The 16,087-nt window shown below is 42.9% G+C and overlaps 3 protein-coding genes across 5 annotated transcripts; all 3 read left to right on the top strand.

Annotated features, from left to right (window-relative positions):
* Nucleotides 1-9: 9 nt before the first annotated feature.
* LOC111605559 (etoposide-induced protein 2.4) lies at nucleotides 10-2,566 on the top strand. Of its 2 annotated transcripts, XR_002751815.2 has the most exons (5): nucleotides 10-470; nucleotides 573-868; nucleotides 1,093-1,767; nucleotides 1,822-2,368; nucleotides 2,431-2,566. XR_002751815.2 is itself a non-coding variant. In XM_023324132.2 (4 exons), the coding sequence occupies exons 1-4, from the start codon at nucleotides 456-458 to the stop codon at nucleotides 2,297-2,299; spliced, it is 1,464 nt and encodes a 487-aa protein (XP_023179900.1). In that variant the 5' UTR covers nucleotides 10-455; the 3' UTR covers nucleotides 2,300-2,566. The 2 variants fall into 2 exon arrangements, 1 of the variants encoding a protein (XP_023179900.1); XM_023324132.2 differs by having other exon boundaries at nucleotides 1,822-2,566.
* A 600-nt stretch (nucleotides 2,567-3,166) lies between these two features.
* On the top strand, nucleotides 3,167-7,148 carry LOC111605554 (ionotropic receptor 25a). The gene is made up of 9 exons (XM_023324117.2): nucleotides 3,167-3,282; nucleotides 3,425-3,574; nucleotides 3,649-3,924; nucleotides 4,110-4,548; nucleotides 4,769-4,883; nucleotides 4,967-5,212; nucleotides 5,429-6,021; nucleotides 6,089-6,604; nucleotides 6,657-7,148. The coding sequence occupies exons 1-9, from the start codon at nucleotides 3,186-3,188 to the stop codon at nucleotides 7,045-7,047; spliced, it is 2,823 nt and encodes a 940-aa protein (XP_023179885.2). The 5' UTR covers nucleotides 3,167-3,185; the 3' UTR covers nucleotides 7,048-7,148.
* A 232-nt stretch (nucleotides 7,149-7,380) lies between these two features.
* On the top strand, nucleotides 7,381-15,712 carry LOC111605553 (THO complex subunit 2). Of its 2 annotated transcripts, XM_023324116.2 has the most exons (16): nucleotides 7,382-7,737; nucleotides 7,806-7,974; nucleotides 8,036-8,283; nucleotides 8,604-8,737; nucleotides 8,800-9,200; nucleotides 9,265-10,014; nucleotides 10,074-10,463; nucleotides 10,524-10,871; nucleotides 10,933-11,217; nucleotides 11,276-11,584; nucleotides 11,643-12,330; nucleotides 12,391-13,065; nucleotides 13,124-13,167; nucleotides 15,150-15,324; nucleotides 15,382-15,425; nucleotides 15,492-15,712. In XM_023324116.2, the coding sequence occupies exons 1-16, from the start codon at nucleotides 7,529-7,531 to the stop codon at nucleotides 15,624-15,626; spliced, it is 5,004 nt and encodes a 1,667-aa protein (XP_023179884.2). In that variant the 5' UTR covers nucleotides 7,382-7,528; the 3' UTR covers nucleotides 15,627-15,712. The 2 variants fall into 2 exon arrangements, 1 of the variants encoding a protein (XP_023179884.2); XR_002751814.2 differs by lacking the exons at nucleotides 15,382-15,425; nucleotides 15,492-15,712 and having other exon boundaries at nucleotides 7,381-7,737; nucleotides 13,124-14,962; nucleotides 15,150-15,231.
* The last annotated feature ends 375 nt before the right edge of the window (nucleotides 15,713-16,087 follow it).

Below are 16,087 nucleotides of genomic sequence, written 5' to 3'. Positions count from 1 at the left end.
ACTGAGCCTATCGATATTGTCATTTGAGACATATCGATAGCAAAGCGAACAATTTTTTAGAGCTGAGCAAATACACGACTGTTTGGCCTTTCAAGCAACATGTTCACAAATTTATTACACATACATATAGATAGATAAACAAGGTTCATATATATAACTCCCACCAAAGATTAAAGTCTTTCAGCCACGCATCAAATTGTTGTTGCATAAATTATATAAATTGTTAATATTTACTCTCCATTTCATTCATCGTGTAAACTACAAATTGTGTTACTATGAAATAATGTCATCGCAACAGCGCAAATTCATACGGAAACAAAACGTTTCAAACAACACTGCAAATACTGTAAATCCAAACACGCATCTATTTTTGTAATGCTCACAATAGTCGTAACAATTGCAATCAGTGTTGGCTAAAGCTACCAAAACATCCAACAGACAACGGACAGGTGGATATGGCTGCGATAAAGGTGAGTTGTTAAATATTTCTGTAATTTATAGTGCGTTGTTAATTTACATATATATGCATATTTTTTATATTAATTTTTTTTTTGTACATGGGTGCGCATTAGAACATCGCGCTGGGCGTTTTGTACGGGCTGTGGGACAGCATACGCGGAATGACGCTGGTTCTGCACATAGACAATGAGGTGGCTAGACAAAATGCAGAACTGGAGACAATGCGCCAACTGCGCAGAATGGACAGGGATCAATACAAACAAACGCAACGATCTCCTTCGCCAGTGCCCAGCTCTGCAGCGGCAATGATACGCGAGGAGTTGGATAAGCGGGCGGAGGCCAATTCTGATGAACGTACTTTGGAAAAGATATTCAAAAAGAAACCAGTGGAAAAGCAAGAGCCACAGGCGTAAGTATGATATACAAATAGGGGTACTCCTGGAAATGATTATGCTACAATAACATAATGTAAAACGGGTATCGATAAAAAGTTATCATACAACAGCTGTTTAACATACAACTGCATTGATGCATTTTGAACGAGAGAAAATACCGCTCAACGATTATTTGAGTGCCCCGAACAATAAGTGCGCCTATTACGCATTAATTGTGTTTATTACGTATTATTTGCAGTGAGAAGAAAATAGCCAAGAAATTATTAAAATGCTGCCTACTAAATGGCGGCTTCACGTGGCTAAGCATTGTGCTGTTTGAGAACGTGTTGCTGCCCACGCTCAAATTCTGCCTGACCATCTTCTATGGCGCGCAGTCAGATACTCTACCATTCGTCTGGAGCTGGCTGCATCCCATCTTGTCCTTGATATTTGGCATGATGTGGGTACTGCCTATATTCATGCTGTCGAAGATTGTCAGCTCGTTGTGGTTTGCGGACATTGCGAATGCGGCGTATCGTGTGCGCAAAGGTCGGCCACAATTGATACCCGGCATAAGTAAGCTGGTGGCCGATTTCCTCTTCAGCATGGTGGTACAAATGCTGTTCCTGGTGCAGAGCATGCTGGTGAATTTGGTGCCAGTCAAATATGTGGGCTCCTCATTATGCTTTCTGCATTTGTGCCTTCTCTATTCGCTGTACTCCTTTGAGTATAAATGGTTTAACATGGGATGGGAGCTGCATCGACGTCTCACCTACATTGAAAAGAATTGGCCATATTTCTTCGGTTTTGGCATACCGCTGACGGTGCTAACAAATATGTCCAGCTCAGTGATTGTCAGCAGCTGTATATTTTCCATATTCTTTCCGCTCTTCATACTCAGCGGCAATGAGGCAAAGCCCATTGTGGACACAACGTAAGTAGTTGATTTTGCCATATACTATAGTATATAAATATTTACTGTTTTTAGGGAAATTTCACTACGGCTTTTCTCGCCGGTGGTTTTCATATCCAATCTATGCTTTGGCGGTAATCCATGGAGCAAAACTAATCGACTGTTGGCTCAGCAGCGCAAACAACTGGAGCAGCAGCGTCGCGAAGAGCTGCTGCTAAAGCAGAAGAAACAGCAATATATGCTGCACCAGCAACGGGGCCATGAGGCACGGCGCGAACATTCAACGTCGCGCTCACGCACACCGCAGCCCGGGCAGCCGCATTATCGTTACGCCCAACCGCCTGCGTTTGATGCAGCTCGAGTGCGTGACTCTTCGGCCTCGTCCACGCACAGTTCTAATGCTGCCACGCCGACCAGTTATAGGCCGCCCCCTTTCTTTGGCGCTGCTGGAATGCACAGCAATGTGCCCCTAGTGCCCATACCTGTGCCCGGTGCACCCCGCACGCCTATTGTTGTGCGCGAGGAGTCGGGGCCAGATGACTGGAATTTGTGAGATTTTGATGCATATATGCACACACACGCAGAGATACAGAGATAGTTTAATAAGCATAGGCTTTAGCATGTATGTATATATATATATTCATGTACTGCAATTGAACTGTGTATGTTAAAATTTAATTTAAGTCTACGCATAATGACAATGCATACTAGTCGTTGGTCGACAGCGCCTGTCCACAACTAGTAGCTACTTATCTAATATATATACTCGTATCTAAGGTGGCGCCCAATCAAGGGTATTTTTTTATCTGACTGGTCATTCAAAAGTTTCATATTTAAATGTAATAAAATTTTTTGTAAATTCATCTAAAATGAATTGTGTTTACTATAATATGGTATATATAGTTTATTATATAAATTTATGTGTATATATTTTTATATTTGTGGAGGAAATGCATTGGTTATGAGTGTTTTTGAACTAAAATGTTTATTTTTGAATAATATTTGACTTTAATAGCCGCAACACTAAGTTTTATCCTATGAGAGCTTGTATTACTTTTGAATATGGTTTCCTAACTCTAATTTGATGTACTATTTAAGCAATTTAGTTTATTGAAGCATTTAAAAGATTGTATCATAGAAATGATTAAATTCAAGGACACGTATTTGGCTGTCAGTAAAAGGGTTCTTTGTGACAACAAACAACTCCAACTGCTGACCCACATCCTGTTCGAATCGTGTAGAGGGTGTTACCAATTAGCGCACCAAACAATAGATTATGTGGTCAGCAGGGTAGCCCAACCAATTGATTATCACCAAGGATACACATATGTCCACACATACGAAACGCTGCCTGGCCGTAGCCGCTGTCGTCAGTTGTCAATTGCGATTCGTGTGGTGCGGTCAATGTTAAGATTTTGTGCTCAAACTGAAAAATAATAATGGGGAAGTGCATAAAGACTTTAAAATATCTATGTGTAGCGTGGACGTTGCTGCATATGGAAATTGCAGCTCAGAACACTCAGAATATCAATGTGTGTAAGTGCCAAATCGATAGATGGAATAAGAATAGATAGCGTACTGGGGTCTTAGGTAAACTAATTAGGCTGAAAGTGCTCGATAGGGTGGGGAGTTAGGTCGCCTATGCAAATAGTGAAACTAATGTCGTGTCCTCTAATAGTTTTTATAAACGAAGTGGATAATGAGCCAGCGACCAAGGCCATCGAGGTGGTGCTTACCTACTTGAAAAAGAATCCCAGCTATGGTTTATCGGTGCAAATTGAGTCCATTGAGGCAAATAAAACGGATGCCAAAATACTACTGGAAGCAAGTACGTTTCTATTTTAGATCTATGCACCTATATGTACCTCTATATGCCGTTATATATAATCGAATTGATCACAGTTTGCACCAAGTATGTGGCCAGCATTGAGCGAAAGCAAACGCCGCATCTCATCCTGGACACCACCAAATCGGGCGTTTCCTCGGAAACAGTCAAGAGTTTCACCCAAGCCTTGGGCCTGCCTACTATTAGCGCCTCCTATGGACAGGAGGGTGATCTGAGACAGTGGCGAGATCTGGATGAATCAAAGCAAAAGTATCTGTTGCAGGTAATGCCACCGGCCGACATTATACCTGAGGCAGTGAGAAGCATTGTCAAGCGACTGAACATTACCAATGGTAAGTGTGGGGTATGCTCGACTTGTAAGTACCCTATATGTGAAATGTTTTTGGCTACTAAATACCCTAAATGGGAAATACGTTTTGCCATAACTGTATATAAACCTCAGTTTAAAGTCAATTTTAGCATTTATACAGGGTGTCATAAGCAACCACATTTCCACTTAATTTCGCTCTCCCTTTAGCTGCCATTCTCTATGATGACACGTTTGTTATGGACCACAAGTACAAGTCGTTGCTGCAGAACATTCAGACGCGTCATGTCATCACTGCCATTGCCAAGGACGGGAAACGCGAGCGCGAGGAGCAGATTGAAAAGTTGCGCAACTTGGACATTAACAATTTCTTTGTGCTGGGCAACTTGGAGTCCATTGGTCTGGTGCTCGAATCCGTGAAGCCCGCATATTTTGCACGCAATTTCGCCTGGCATGCGATCACACAGCACGAGGGTGAGCTGAGGAGTAAGCGTGACAATGCGACGATTATGTTCCTGAAACCCATGGCGTATGCGCAATATCGCGATCGCCTCGGCCTGCTCTACTCCACATTCAACTTGAATGAGGAGCCGCCGCTGACATCGGCCTTCTACTTCGATCTCGCACTGCGCAGCTTCTTGGCCATTAAGTAAGTTGGATGAGGTGGGGAATGCTGGGTCGTAAATCACATAGCATTGGAATTAGTATAGATTCATTTATTCCAAAACAGAACTAACTAATCTTGGACATTTTAGATAACATCCATATCAAATGCACTTCTTATTTTATTGATAATATATAATTATTATTTCCGGAGTTTCTTGTATTGGGATTTCCGAACTAATTGCAATTTCCTCTCTGCTTGTCAGAGAAATGCTGCACTCGGGCGCCTGGCCAAAGGACATGGAGTATCTGAAGTGTGATGACTTTCAAGGCGGCAATACACCTGAGCGTAATATTGATCTTAGGCAATACTTTATACAGGTGTGTTTACTTCCCCTACGACAATTATGGTTAATTATTGTTTACAATATTTGTTTGGTTATATGTTTTGGGCGCGTTCAAAGGTTAGCGAACCCACATCCTATGGCACATTCGAGCTGGTCACGCAACCGCGCCAGACATTTAATGGCTTCAGTTATATGAAGTTTGAAATGGATATCAATGTGCTCCAGATACGCGGTGGCAGCTCTGTCAATAGCAAATCAATCGGCACCTGGACAGCTGGCCTCGACTCCCCGCTGGTCGTCAAGGATGAGGAGCAAATGAAGAATCTGACCGCAGACACGGTCTATCGCATATACACAGTTGTGGTAAGTGATGTGCGCGACTAACAATATGTGGTTAGTTATGATTGATTGATTAATTGACTGAGCGAGTGACAAGGCACGCACAGTGCAAGTGATAAGACCCGGGCAAGTGATTAGTAAACATTTTGACTAGGATTAGCTTGCTGAACACGAATAGTTTCAGGCTTATAATCTTAGCTATGAATCTATTGATGTGATCTGTTCTTCTGATATTCACAGCAAGCACCCTTTATAATGCGCGACGAGACAGCACCCAAGGGCTATAAGGGCTACTGCATTGATCTGATCAACGAGATTGCGGCCATTGTGCACTTCGACTATGAGATTCAAGAGGTGGAGGATGGCAAATTTGGCAACATGGATGAGAAGGGCGAATGGAACGGAATTGTTAAGAAATTGATTGACAAACAGGCCGACATTGGACTGGGCAGCATGTCGGTGATGGCAGAGCGTGAGATTGTTATTGATTTCACGGTGCCCTATTATGATCTGGTGGGCATCACAATAATGATGCAACGTCCCAGCTCACCTAGCTCGCTTTTCAAATTTCTTACCGTGCTGGAGACGAACGTTTGGCTCTGCATATTGGCTGCCTATTTCTTTACCAGTTTTCTGATGTGGGTCTTTGATCGCTGGAGTCCTTATAGCTATCAGAACAATCGGGAGAAGTACAAGGACGACGAGGAGAAGCGTGAATTCAATTTGAAGGAATGCCTCTGGTTCTGCATGACTTCGCTGACACCCCAAGGCGGCGGTGAGGCGCCCAAGAATCTATCCGGTCGTTTAGTTGCCGCCACCTGGTGGCTTTTTGGGTGGGTTTCAAGACTGCAACAGAGAAAAATTGGAAAACTTTTAATAATTATATCAATTCCCGGCCAGCTTCATCATCATCGCCTCTTACACGGCCAATTTGGCTGCGTTTTTGACTGTGTCCCGCTTGGACACACCTGTTGAGTCCCTAGATGATCTGGCCAAGCAGTACAAGATTCTCTATGCTCCCTTGAATGGTTCTGCGGCAATGACCTATTTCGAACGCATGGCTAATATCGAGCAAATGTTTTACGAAATCTGGAAGGATATGTCGTTAAATGATTCGTTGACGCCACTAGAGCGCTCTAAGCTGGCCGTTTGGGATTATCCGGTGAGCGATAAATATACCAAGATGTGGCAGGCTATGCAGGAGGCGGGTCTGCCGGCCACACTGGACGAGGCAGTGAAGCGTGTGCGCAACTCCTCCACGGCAACGGGCTTTGCATTTTTGGGTGATGCAACGGATATTCGCTACCTGCAATTGACCAATTGTGATCTACAGGTGGTCGGCGAGGAGTTCTCTCGCAAACCCTATGCCATTGCCGTACAGCAAGGCTCTCATCTGAAGGATCAGTTCAATAATGCGTGAGTTAGGATTGACTTACTAGAGAAATTAAAGCTAATCCATGTTTTGTAGAATTTTGACCTTGCTCAATAAGCGTCAGCTGGAGAAGCTTAAGGAAAAGTGGTGGAAGAACGATGAGGCACAGGCCAACTGTGAGAAGCCGGAGGATCAGTCAGATGGCATATCCATTCAGAATATTGGCGGCGTTTTCATTGTCATCTTTGTGGGCATTGGCATGGCCTGCATTACTCTCGTCTTTGAGTACTGGTGGTACAGATATCGCAAGAATCCCCGCATTATCGATGTGGCCGAAGCCAACTCAACTCAACCCAGTCACAAGGATGGCGCCAAGGCAACCGATGGCGTCATATTAGGTCACACGGGCGAGAAGTTCGAGAAATCCAATGCTGCACTGCGTCCGCGCTTCAATCAATTTCCGGCTACATTTAAGCCGCGTTTCTAGAGGACCTATAAACAAACTAACATATATATAATTTATTGCGAAAATCGCATACAAACATTGTCTACGTCGAAAGCAACAATTTTTCACATTTTTATGCACTTTCACTTTAAAATGTCAATTTTTAATAAACTCATATGTCGTAAAAGTATTCATCACCACCAAAATATTTAATTTGAGGTTCAGTTGCAAATATGAATTCAGTTTCAAATATCAGTTGCACTATATAAGTCCGCCTTCATTAACAGCATACTAGTCTTAAGCAACCGTTCGATTTTCTTACTTATTCCCCTGTTAACAGCATGCACTGTAGCCCTGGTTCGATATATAGTTATCGATAGACAATTTTTTCAGACACATCTCTCACACTCAAAAAGGCGGAGAAAAGTGAGAAAATTTGTCAAATTTTTCAATAAACAACATAAAATTTGTAAATAAAGCAAATAAAATACGTGTTGCCCGCGTGTTGTAATAAATAGTTTGTATGCGTCGCTTGAAGAAACTGTCGAAGAGTCACAGCGTGACGGGTACGCAAGAAAATGATGCATCGCCGACGACAGTCACAGCAACAACAACTGCGCCTGATGCGGCGGCCCTGACGGATGCCAATGGAGATGGCGGTAGTGCGAGTAAAGAAACACTACTCAATGCAGATATTTTTAAACATTTTGATAAGTCTGGCCGCAGCGAATTGTACGTAGCTACAAGGCTTTCTGTGATACGAATACTAATATTCTATCTATGCACCTTCCATCTTCTAGCTTGAAATACTTGAAGCTACAGCTGCAGGATAGCCCAGAAAGTCCAGTTTTCGATCGTCATGGTACATTTAAGCGCGGGATCTCAAACGCCATATACGAGCTGCTTTGGCAAGCATTGCGCTTCAAGCTCAAAAAAGATGTCGTGCTACATGTGCTCACAGATGTTGTGGTAAGTTTTGTGTAAGCCAGTTATTTAAGCCACATATCATTAGTTTTATATCATATCTTAGGCACTGCACAAGGAATTTCCTAGTCTTATACTGGACGTGGTCAACATTCTGGATAGTGAGACATCCTTGATGACCGAGGGTTTACAGGAGGAGCGCCATGGATTTGTGCAAATTGTTAAGGATCTGGACAAGGTGTTGCCGGAGAGTTTGCTTAAGGAACGCTTGGAAATTGATACGCTACAGGAAGTGGGAATTGTGAAGAATAAAAGTTTCTACACGAAATTCATCAAAGTCAAGACTAAGCTCTAGTAAGTGCGCCTATAGCTATCGAACTACTCTTTGCAAATTGTGTGCCAGGACTAATCGCTGATAATGTTGATGACACAAGTTGTTGGAGTTGACACTTAAAACTAACAAATGAATGATATATATTCAAACCAAGCTTATAGTTATGCCTTTTTCATAAATAGGAGTATTCTCATTGAGAAGATTCAATTGGCAAGATTCCATTACGACTTTTTATATGTGCTTTTAAGAAGAGGAAATATTTGAGCTCCTCAAAATTTGTTGCTATCCATGATTCTTCAGATCTTTAAAACCAACTGAATATTCCTTTAAACATTCGCAGCTACAAGCAGCGCCGCTTTAATCTCTTTCGTGAGGAGAGCGAAGGATTTGCCAAGCTCATCACTGAAATGAATCAGGACTTTGAAGAGCACACAACACCCGATACCATAATGGATATAATTAAATCCCTAATAGGTGAGCCTAACAGATTTAGAAATTAAAGTTTAAGACTAACGTCATATTTTTCGCTTTTGTAGGCTGCTTTAATCTTGATCCCAATCGTGTGCTGGACATTATCATTGAATCCTTTGAGACGCGTCCTGATCGCTGGAAGCTTTTCATACCTCTTCTGCGTAGCTATATGCCCACCGGCGCCATCATTTGCGAAGTGCTTGGCTACAAATTCTGCCACTTTAAGGCGACGCGCACACCGCGCTCTTTATATCATGTGTGCGCACTGCTGCTCAAACATGGGGTTATTGAGCTGAACGATGTTTATGTCTGGCTAACACCTAACGACGGTAGCATACGTGCACATTGGGACGAGGAGATTGCCGAGGCCAGAGAAATGGTGCGCAAGCTGCATGTGATCTCTACTAACAAGAAGGAGGAGGACAAAGAACCACCACCACCTCCAACGACTAAGAAATTTGATGAGGTAAGTTTCGATAGCATCAACATTTTGTGTCAGTTCTGAAACTATTCTCACATAAACCCAACAGGAGAAGTACAATGCTAATCAAAAGTTTGGACTGTGCGAGGCTCTGCTCAAAGTTGGCGACTGGGACAACGCACTCAAAATTATACAAAAATTGCCAGACCAGTCGGTTGTTGTACAAGATCCAATTGCACGCGCCATTGTGGAGCTGGTACATCTGTCAGTCGAGCAGATTTACTACAAGAAAGTCTTTAAGGCACCAGCCGGTCGGAAGCCCAGCCGTAATCGCTTGTACGATGATGCAGCCCTGGTGGCCAAGATGCAGGCACAGGAGTTTACAGATTTGCGTAAGTACACATGGCCCATGGCCAATGTGCTGGGCCCAGCAATGCACTGCGACACGGTTTTGATGTATAAACTGGTACGCATTATGGGCAAAATATTATTGGACATGGGCGTGGATAGCTTGAATGGCCCACCGCCGAATTCGGAGCAAGAACAGCATTATTACGACATAATCAGCTGCCTGGATGCAGGCATACTGCCCTCGTTGCTTTATTTGGACAGCAATTGTTCCATGTCCGAGGAGATTTGGGCTGTGCTTAAATTCTTTCCGTATCATTTGCGCTACAGCATGTACGCGCGGTGGAAGAACGATAGTTATCAGCTGCATCCGAATCTGATACGACGCTGTGGCCTGGCACAGCGGGACATTAAGGCACTTATGAAGCGCGTCAGCAAGGAGAATGTCAAGCCTCTTGGGCGTTTAGTAGGCAAATATAGCCACTGTACACCTGGTCTGCTCTTCGATTATGTAAGCACATATATTACGAGGTCTGGGGAATGTAATTTTAATCAGAAATCCTCTTTCAGATCCTTGTTCAGATTCAAATATATGACAATTTGATTGGTCCTGTCTGTGACATGCTCAAGTATTTGACTGCTCTATCGTTCGATTGCCTGGGCTATTGTATCATTGAATCGCTTACCATGACGGGTCGCGGTCGCTTTAAGGACGATGGCACCTCACTCTCACTATGGCTGCAAAGCCTTGCTTCCTTCTGTGGCACTATTTACAAAAAGTACAGCATCGAAATGAGCGGCCTGCTTCAGTATGTAGCCAATCAACTGAAGTCGCAGAAGAGTCTTGATTTGCTAGTTCTGCGCGAACTTGTCCATAAAATGGCCGGCGTGGAGTCGTGCGAAGAGATGACCAACGATCAGCTGCAAGCGCTTTGCGGCGGTGAGCAGCTACGTGGCGAGGTAAACTTACGACAATATAGTTGAATATATATATTAATTATCTTTTGATAATATTTTCAGGCGGGCTACTTTAGTCAGGTGCGCAATACAAAGAAGTCGTCGAATCGCTTGAAAGAGGCTTTAGCGAATAACGATCTCGCCGTCACACTTTGCCTGCTGATGGCTCAGCAGAAGCATTGCGTTATCTATCGCGAAACGGCTGCACATAGCCATTTGAAGTTAGTGGGCAGCCTGTATGACCAGTGCCAGGATGCGCTGGTGCAGTTTGGCACATTCTTAGGATCCACCTATTCGGTGGATGAGTACGTCGAACGTTTGCCATCAATAATCACCATGTTGCGGGAATATCATATTAACACCGATGTCGCCTTCTTCCTGGCACGGCCCATGTTCACACACCAGATTAATGTGAGTCAAATTGATATTTTGTTACTATATAACTTAATTTTAATTTAAAATTTATTTTTAGCAAAAATACGATCAATTGCGTAAGGCAGATCCCAATGCCAAAAAGTTGACGACAGCCCAAAAGCTGCAAAAATATTTGGATGCGACGCAGTTGATTATGAATCCCATTGTGGAATCGGTGCGAACGTTGCACAGCGCCAAAGTGTGGGAGGACATAAGTCCTCAATTTCTGGTCACTTTCTGGAGCCTGAGCATGTATGATTTGCATGTGCCCAATGAGATTTATCAACGAGAGATTGGTAAACTGAAGCAGTTGGCGCTGCAGGCTGCCGATGGCAAGGATTCGGTAAAACACAATTATATAGACATAGAAGAAATAATTATTAATAAGTTAATTCTTGCAGAATCAGTCCAAAAACAAAAAGGAACAGGAGCGCTATATTGCGCTCATGGAGAAGCTAAATGATGAGCGCAAGAAACAACATGAGCATGTAGACAAAATACTGCAACGCTTGCAGGAACAAAAAGATGGCTGGTTTCTGTTGCGTTCGGCAAAATCAGCGAAAAATGAAACGATTACACAGTTCCTGCAGCTGTGCCTTTTTGCACGCTGTACTTTCACTGCCCTGGACGCGCTCTACTGTGCCAAGTTCGTTCAGACCATACATAATCTAAAGACAGCCAATTTCTCCACTCTGCTCTGTTACGATCGGGTATGAATATACTTATAGTTGGTTGCTCAGTAAGGTAAAAATTTAAATTTCTATTTAGCTCTTCTGCGACATTACGTACTCTGTCACATCATGCACAGAAGGCGAGGCGACGCGCTACGGTCGCTTTTTGTGCGCCATGTTGGAGACGGTAATGCGCTGGCATGCGGATCAGGCTGTTTTTAACAAGGAGTGTGCCAATTATCCAGGCTTTGTGACCAAATTCCGCGTCAGCAATCAGTTTTCGGAGGCTAACGATCATGTTGGCTATGAAAACTTTCGCCATCTATGCCACAAATGGCACTACAAGATCACTAAAGCAATTGTATTCTGTCTGGATTCTAAGGACTTCATGCAGATACGTAATGCGCTTATCATACTAATGCGCATTCTGCCCCATTATCCGGTGTTATCCAAGCTAGCGCAGATTATCGAACGCAAGGTGGATAAAGTGCGCGAAGAGGAGAAAACAAAACGGCCGGATTTGTTTGCCATTGCCTCCAGCTATATTGGCCAGTTGAAGCTGAAGTCTCCGCATATGTTCAAGGAGAACGACTTCCATCAGGTGGCTGAGCGCCCTGTAAAGGAAGCAGCGCCCACGCCGCCCGGTAACGCCGTGAAGGTTCCGTCCGGCGACAAGGCGAATGCGTCTGCTGCCACAACAACGTCGACACCCACAACGAAAACGGTCAGCAGCTCTCCCTTCTATGATCAAAAGGCAGGAGGAAAGGAGCCAGATGCCAAGGCTGGTAAGTAGCTATAATTTAAGTCTAAATTGTTAGTTGCCTCAATCAATAACTATCCTGCAGCTCAAACAGCACGCGGTGAGGCTAAGCCGAGCAAACCAGAGGGCACTCCATCAACAGTGGTGTCCCTCTCAAAGACAGTTTCAGCTCCATCGAACAGCGAACGCGAGAGCAAACGGGATGCGTCAGCAGCAGCAGTCAGAGAAACCCAATCGCATCGGAGCATGGATGCCAAGGAAGACCAGCAGCAGTCCAATAGCAGCAGTACCCATAATAATATCAGCAACATTACAAGCAGTAACAATAGCAACGGTAATGGTGGCCAAAGCGAACGACGCAGTCGTGAAAGGGATCGGGAACGCGAAGAGCGGCACAGCTTAAGCAGTACGCGTAGCTCACAGCGCGATAGCAATCGCAACAGCAACAAGGAACGTACCGAGGCCGAGTTACAGCAGCGTGCGCGGGAACGTACACAGCGCCTCGAAGAGCTGGAAGCAGCCGCTTTGCGGGCACAGAAACGTGAGAAACTATCACGACGCGATGAACGTAGCCAGCACCGACATGATGGCGTGGAGACGGTGGATCTGGTGTCGGGTAGCGGCAGCAGCAGTCAGAAGCATCGCCACTACGATGACTATGAAGGCCGCCAGCGGGATCGTGATCTGAGTTCGGTGTCCAACGAGAGCAACGGTTCGCTGCAGCATCGACGCAGTCACGAGACAATTGAATACGATAAAGGTAAGTTAAATAAAAAAAATATATAGATATAGATATGCTAAATATATTTTCTTAACAGATTCTAAACGTCGTAAATTGGAATCATCGACAAGCAGTTCAAAGGTTAGTAGCATATGGTTGCATACATAGTACGCTAAGACAACGACCGACCGAACCGCAACCAACGGAGGGCATAACTATAAATAAATACAAAAACAAACAAACAAAACTAAATTTGAGTCCCTGAGAGCATGAGAGAGACGCCTTAAAACACACACATGTTCCACCATCTGGTATAGACGAGAGGTCAGACCAATTTCAACAACCAACCCACCAAAAGCAATATCTACTCTGGACACGATTGGATCTCGTCCTAGTTCACCAAGTGTATTCTCTAAGTATACAATAGATGCATACAATGGGGGTATTAACTCTATAGTCTTAAGGTATATGTAAATATTAAGTTAAGCGCACAGTTCAACTGTTTTGGGAGAAAACATGTTTATGTGTTAAGTATATGAGATTTTAGTAGGACATTATTGTTTAATTTTTAGGAAGTTTTTTGCAAAATAGTCTGTAGCCTCGATTTTAAGCCTTATATATTGATGCAAAATGTTAAGTAGTTTGCGTGTAAGTTAAGATAGTTATATTAAAACAAATGGACCACAACAACAACTACAAAGGACTAGTCAAGCCGATGAAGATAAAAACAAACTCAGGAAGCCAAGCAGAGTCGGTGTATGCTGCAAAATCGCACATTTCTACACAAACAAAGACAACGACGTTTAAAAAACAGTACTACTATAAACATAAAATCATCATTGGACCTACAACATCTTAGACGCACCTTAATTAAATATCGCATGAGACGCTCATATACTCAAGGCCCAAATCGCTGATCACAACAACTTCGCCATTCTAAATAAACGCAGTCTGGAGATAAAATCAAGCAAAACCCATCGAAACCATTTGGATCTAAAGCCATTTGACGTTTTCAACCCGGAAGGCTAAACAAACAGGAGAGGTGGCAGGTTACTTTGTGTAAATTAGATAAATTTCCACAAATTAGTCCTGCTAAGCAGATAGATGACCACAACTTGGCTATGCAGACCTATCCAAACAACGGCAGAAAATCCCAGGATGACAAACACTTCATTCCAAAAACATAAACATTCCGAAGAAGAATCCTTTCATATAAAAAAATTTACCTTACAACACTGCGCGCAATTGAATCAGATGATAACTGAAGTCTTAGCGATCCTTTCAACAAATCAGTTTATGGATCTTCACCAGATAAATCAGCTATATACAAGAAAATCATTCCAAAGCATTTAACCCACGGGTCTTCATCAGGCTGGAGTCTACATCTAAGAACCTGAGATATCTATTTTAAAATAATGGAAAAAATAATTTACTGTTAAAAACCGGCTAACTTCGCATCAAACGGCCCTTGCTCACTACCTATAGTATAACCCATTTCAAAACGTGGAACAGCAGCTAATTCTTCAAAGTAGACCTTAAACTACAATCAGGAAATTTGCAGTTGTGTGACAAAAGAACTAAAGCTATTCAATTCCACAACTTTAAATCGAAAAGGAGTCGTTAGAGAGTCGATTAATCAACAATGAAGAAATCACAAATGCCTTCCAAAAATTGGACCAATTCAGCAGCGGAGAAGTCTTTAAAATCATCCGAAACTAAAAAAAGTCAACCAAACTCTATGGAACAATACAAAAACCTATCTTAACAAAAAAAGCAACACAAATTCTACAAAAAATACAAAATACCAAATGGAACACTATTCCCCCTAGACGATTGTGCGCCCAGCGTTGTCCAACACTGCTCCGACTCTCCAATTCAGCACAATGCCGATTGCAGATTAGTTCTTTATTCGTTGATCTTGATTGTGGGCAGACGGGTAAGTGATCAGCGTGCTGTGGGGCGGACACTCAGGTTAGGGGCGGGGCAGGATTAGCGTGGCAACGGGCGGAGCATTTTGAATGTGCTGTTGGGCTTGGTCTTAATACTTTATTTTGAGTTTTTTTTATTTTCATTGCATGTTCATTACGATTTTCCCAATCCATATTAATCGAATGCCATTACAGAAAGTGGAGGAGCTCGTAGATAGTGTGAAGAAGGCGCGCGGCCTCAAGACCAAAGAGCGCAATAAGGATAAGCTGTCTGACGAGGAGCGTGACGCGCGCAAGGATCGCAAGCTGGGACGGAAACGAGACCGCAACGAAGAGTCTGGTACCAGCGACCATAAGCGTCGGCGCGAAGGTGAGGCATATACAGTGAACCCTCTATTCAGGAAATTCAAGAATATACAATTTTTAGCACAAAACGGCGATGAAGACATCCGCGAACGAGAACGCCATAGAGTAAGTGCTTAAAGCTAGCAAGCAAAATCGATGGCTAACGATAACATTTCCTCCTGTTATCTGCAGGATAAATCATCCCGAGAGCGTTCGCATGATAAATTCGATCGTGAACGTGGTGGCGGAGGAGGTGGCAGCTCGCGAGGAGATGATCGTCAATACAACATCTCAAAGTCGACACGCTCGTCGAGAATGAACTACTGAACGCATGTGAACGCTCGATTTCCCGTATTGTGAAGCGCATTTGATTTAAGAATAAAAACAAATACAATTAACAATAAAACAAAAAATCCATACAATTTTATTTACTATTTTACCGTAAGGAAAAAACAAATTTTGAGAAAGTTTTACAATTTTTTTAGTATCTATTTTAAAAATTAAATAAAATAAACATTGTATAGTTTAAAAAATAATTGTAATTTTAATTATTTAATTTGCTTGAGGAGCACAGTTTAAATACAGCTTGTTCGAGCATGAATGTAAATGAAATTTGGCGGTAATTATGAATATGTTTTGAAGTTCGAATAATCTTTGCCATTCACAGGTATTTTCGAGTTCGATATTGATAAGCCAATTGTTATCTAATAAGTATCGAAATTCTTTATCGATAAGACGCTTCAAATTTAATTTAATGATATTTGGACAATGTTAGCCTTATTTTCGTA

This window comes from Drosophila hydei, unplaced genomic scaffold (assembly GCF_003285905.1).
Source record: "Drosophila hydei strain 15085-1641.00,03,60 unplaced genomic scaffold, DhydRS2 tig00008114-arrow-pilon, whole genome shotgun sequence".
Taxonomy (NCBI): Eukaryota; Metazoa; Arthropoda; class Insecta; order Diptera; family Drosophilidae; genus Drosophila; species Drosophila hydei.
The sequence above is the reverse complement of the archived record's forward strand: the minus strand, read 5'-3'. Positions and strand labels throughout refer to the sequence as shown.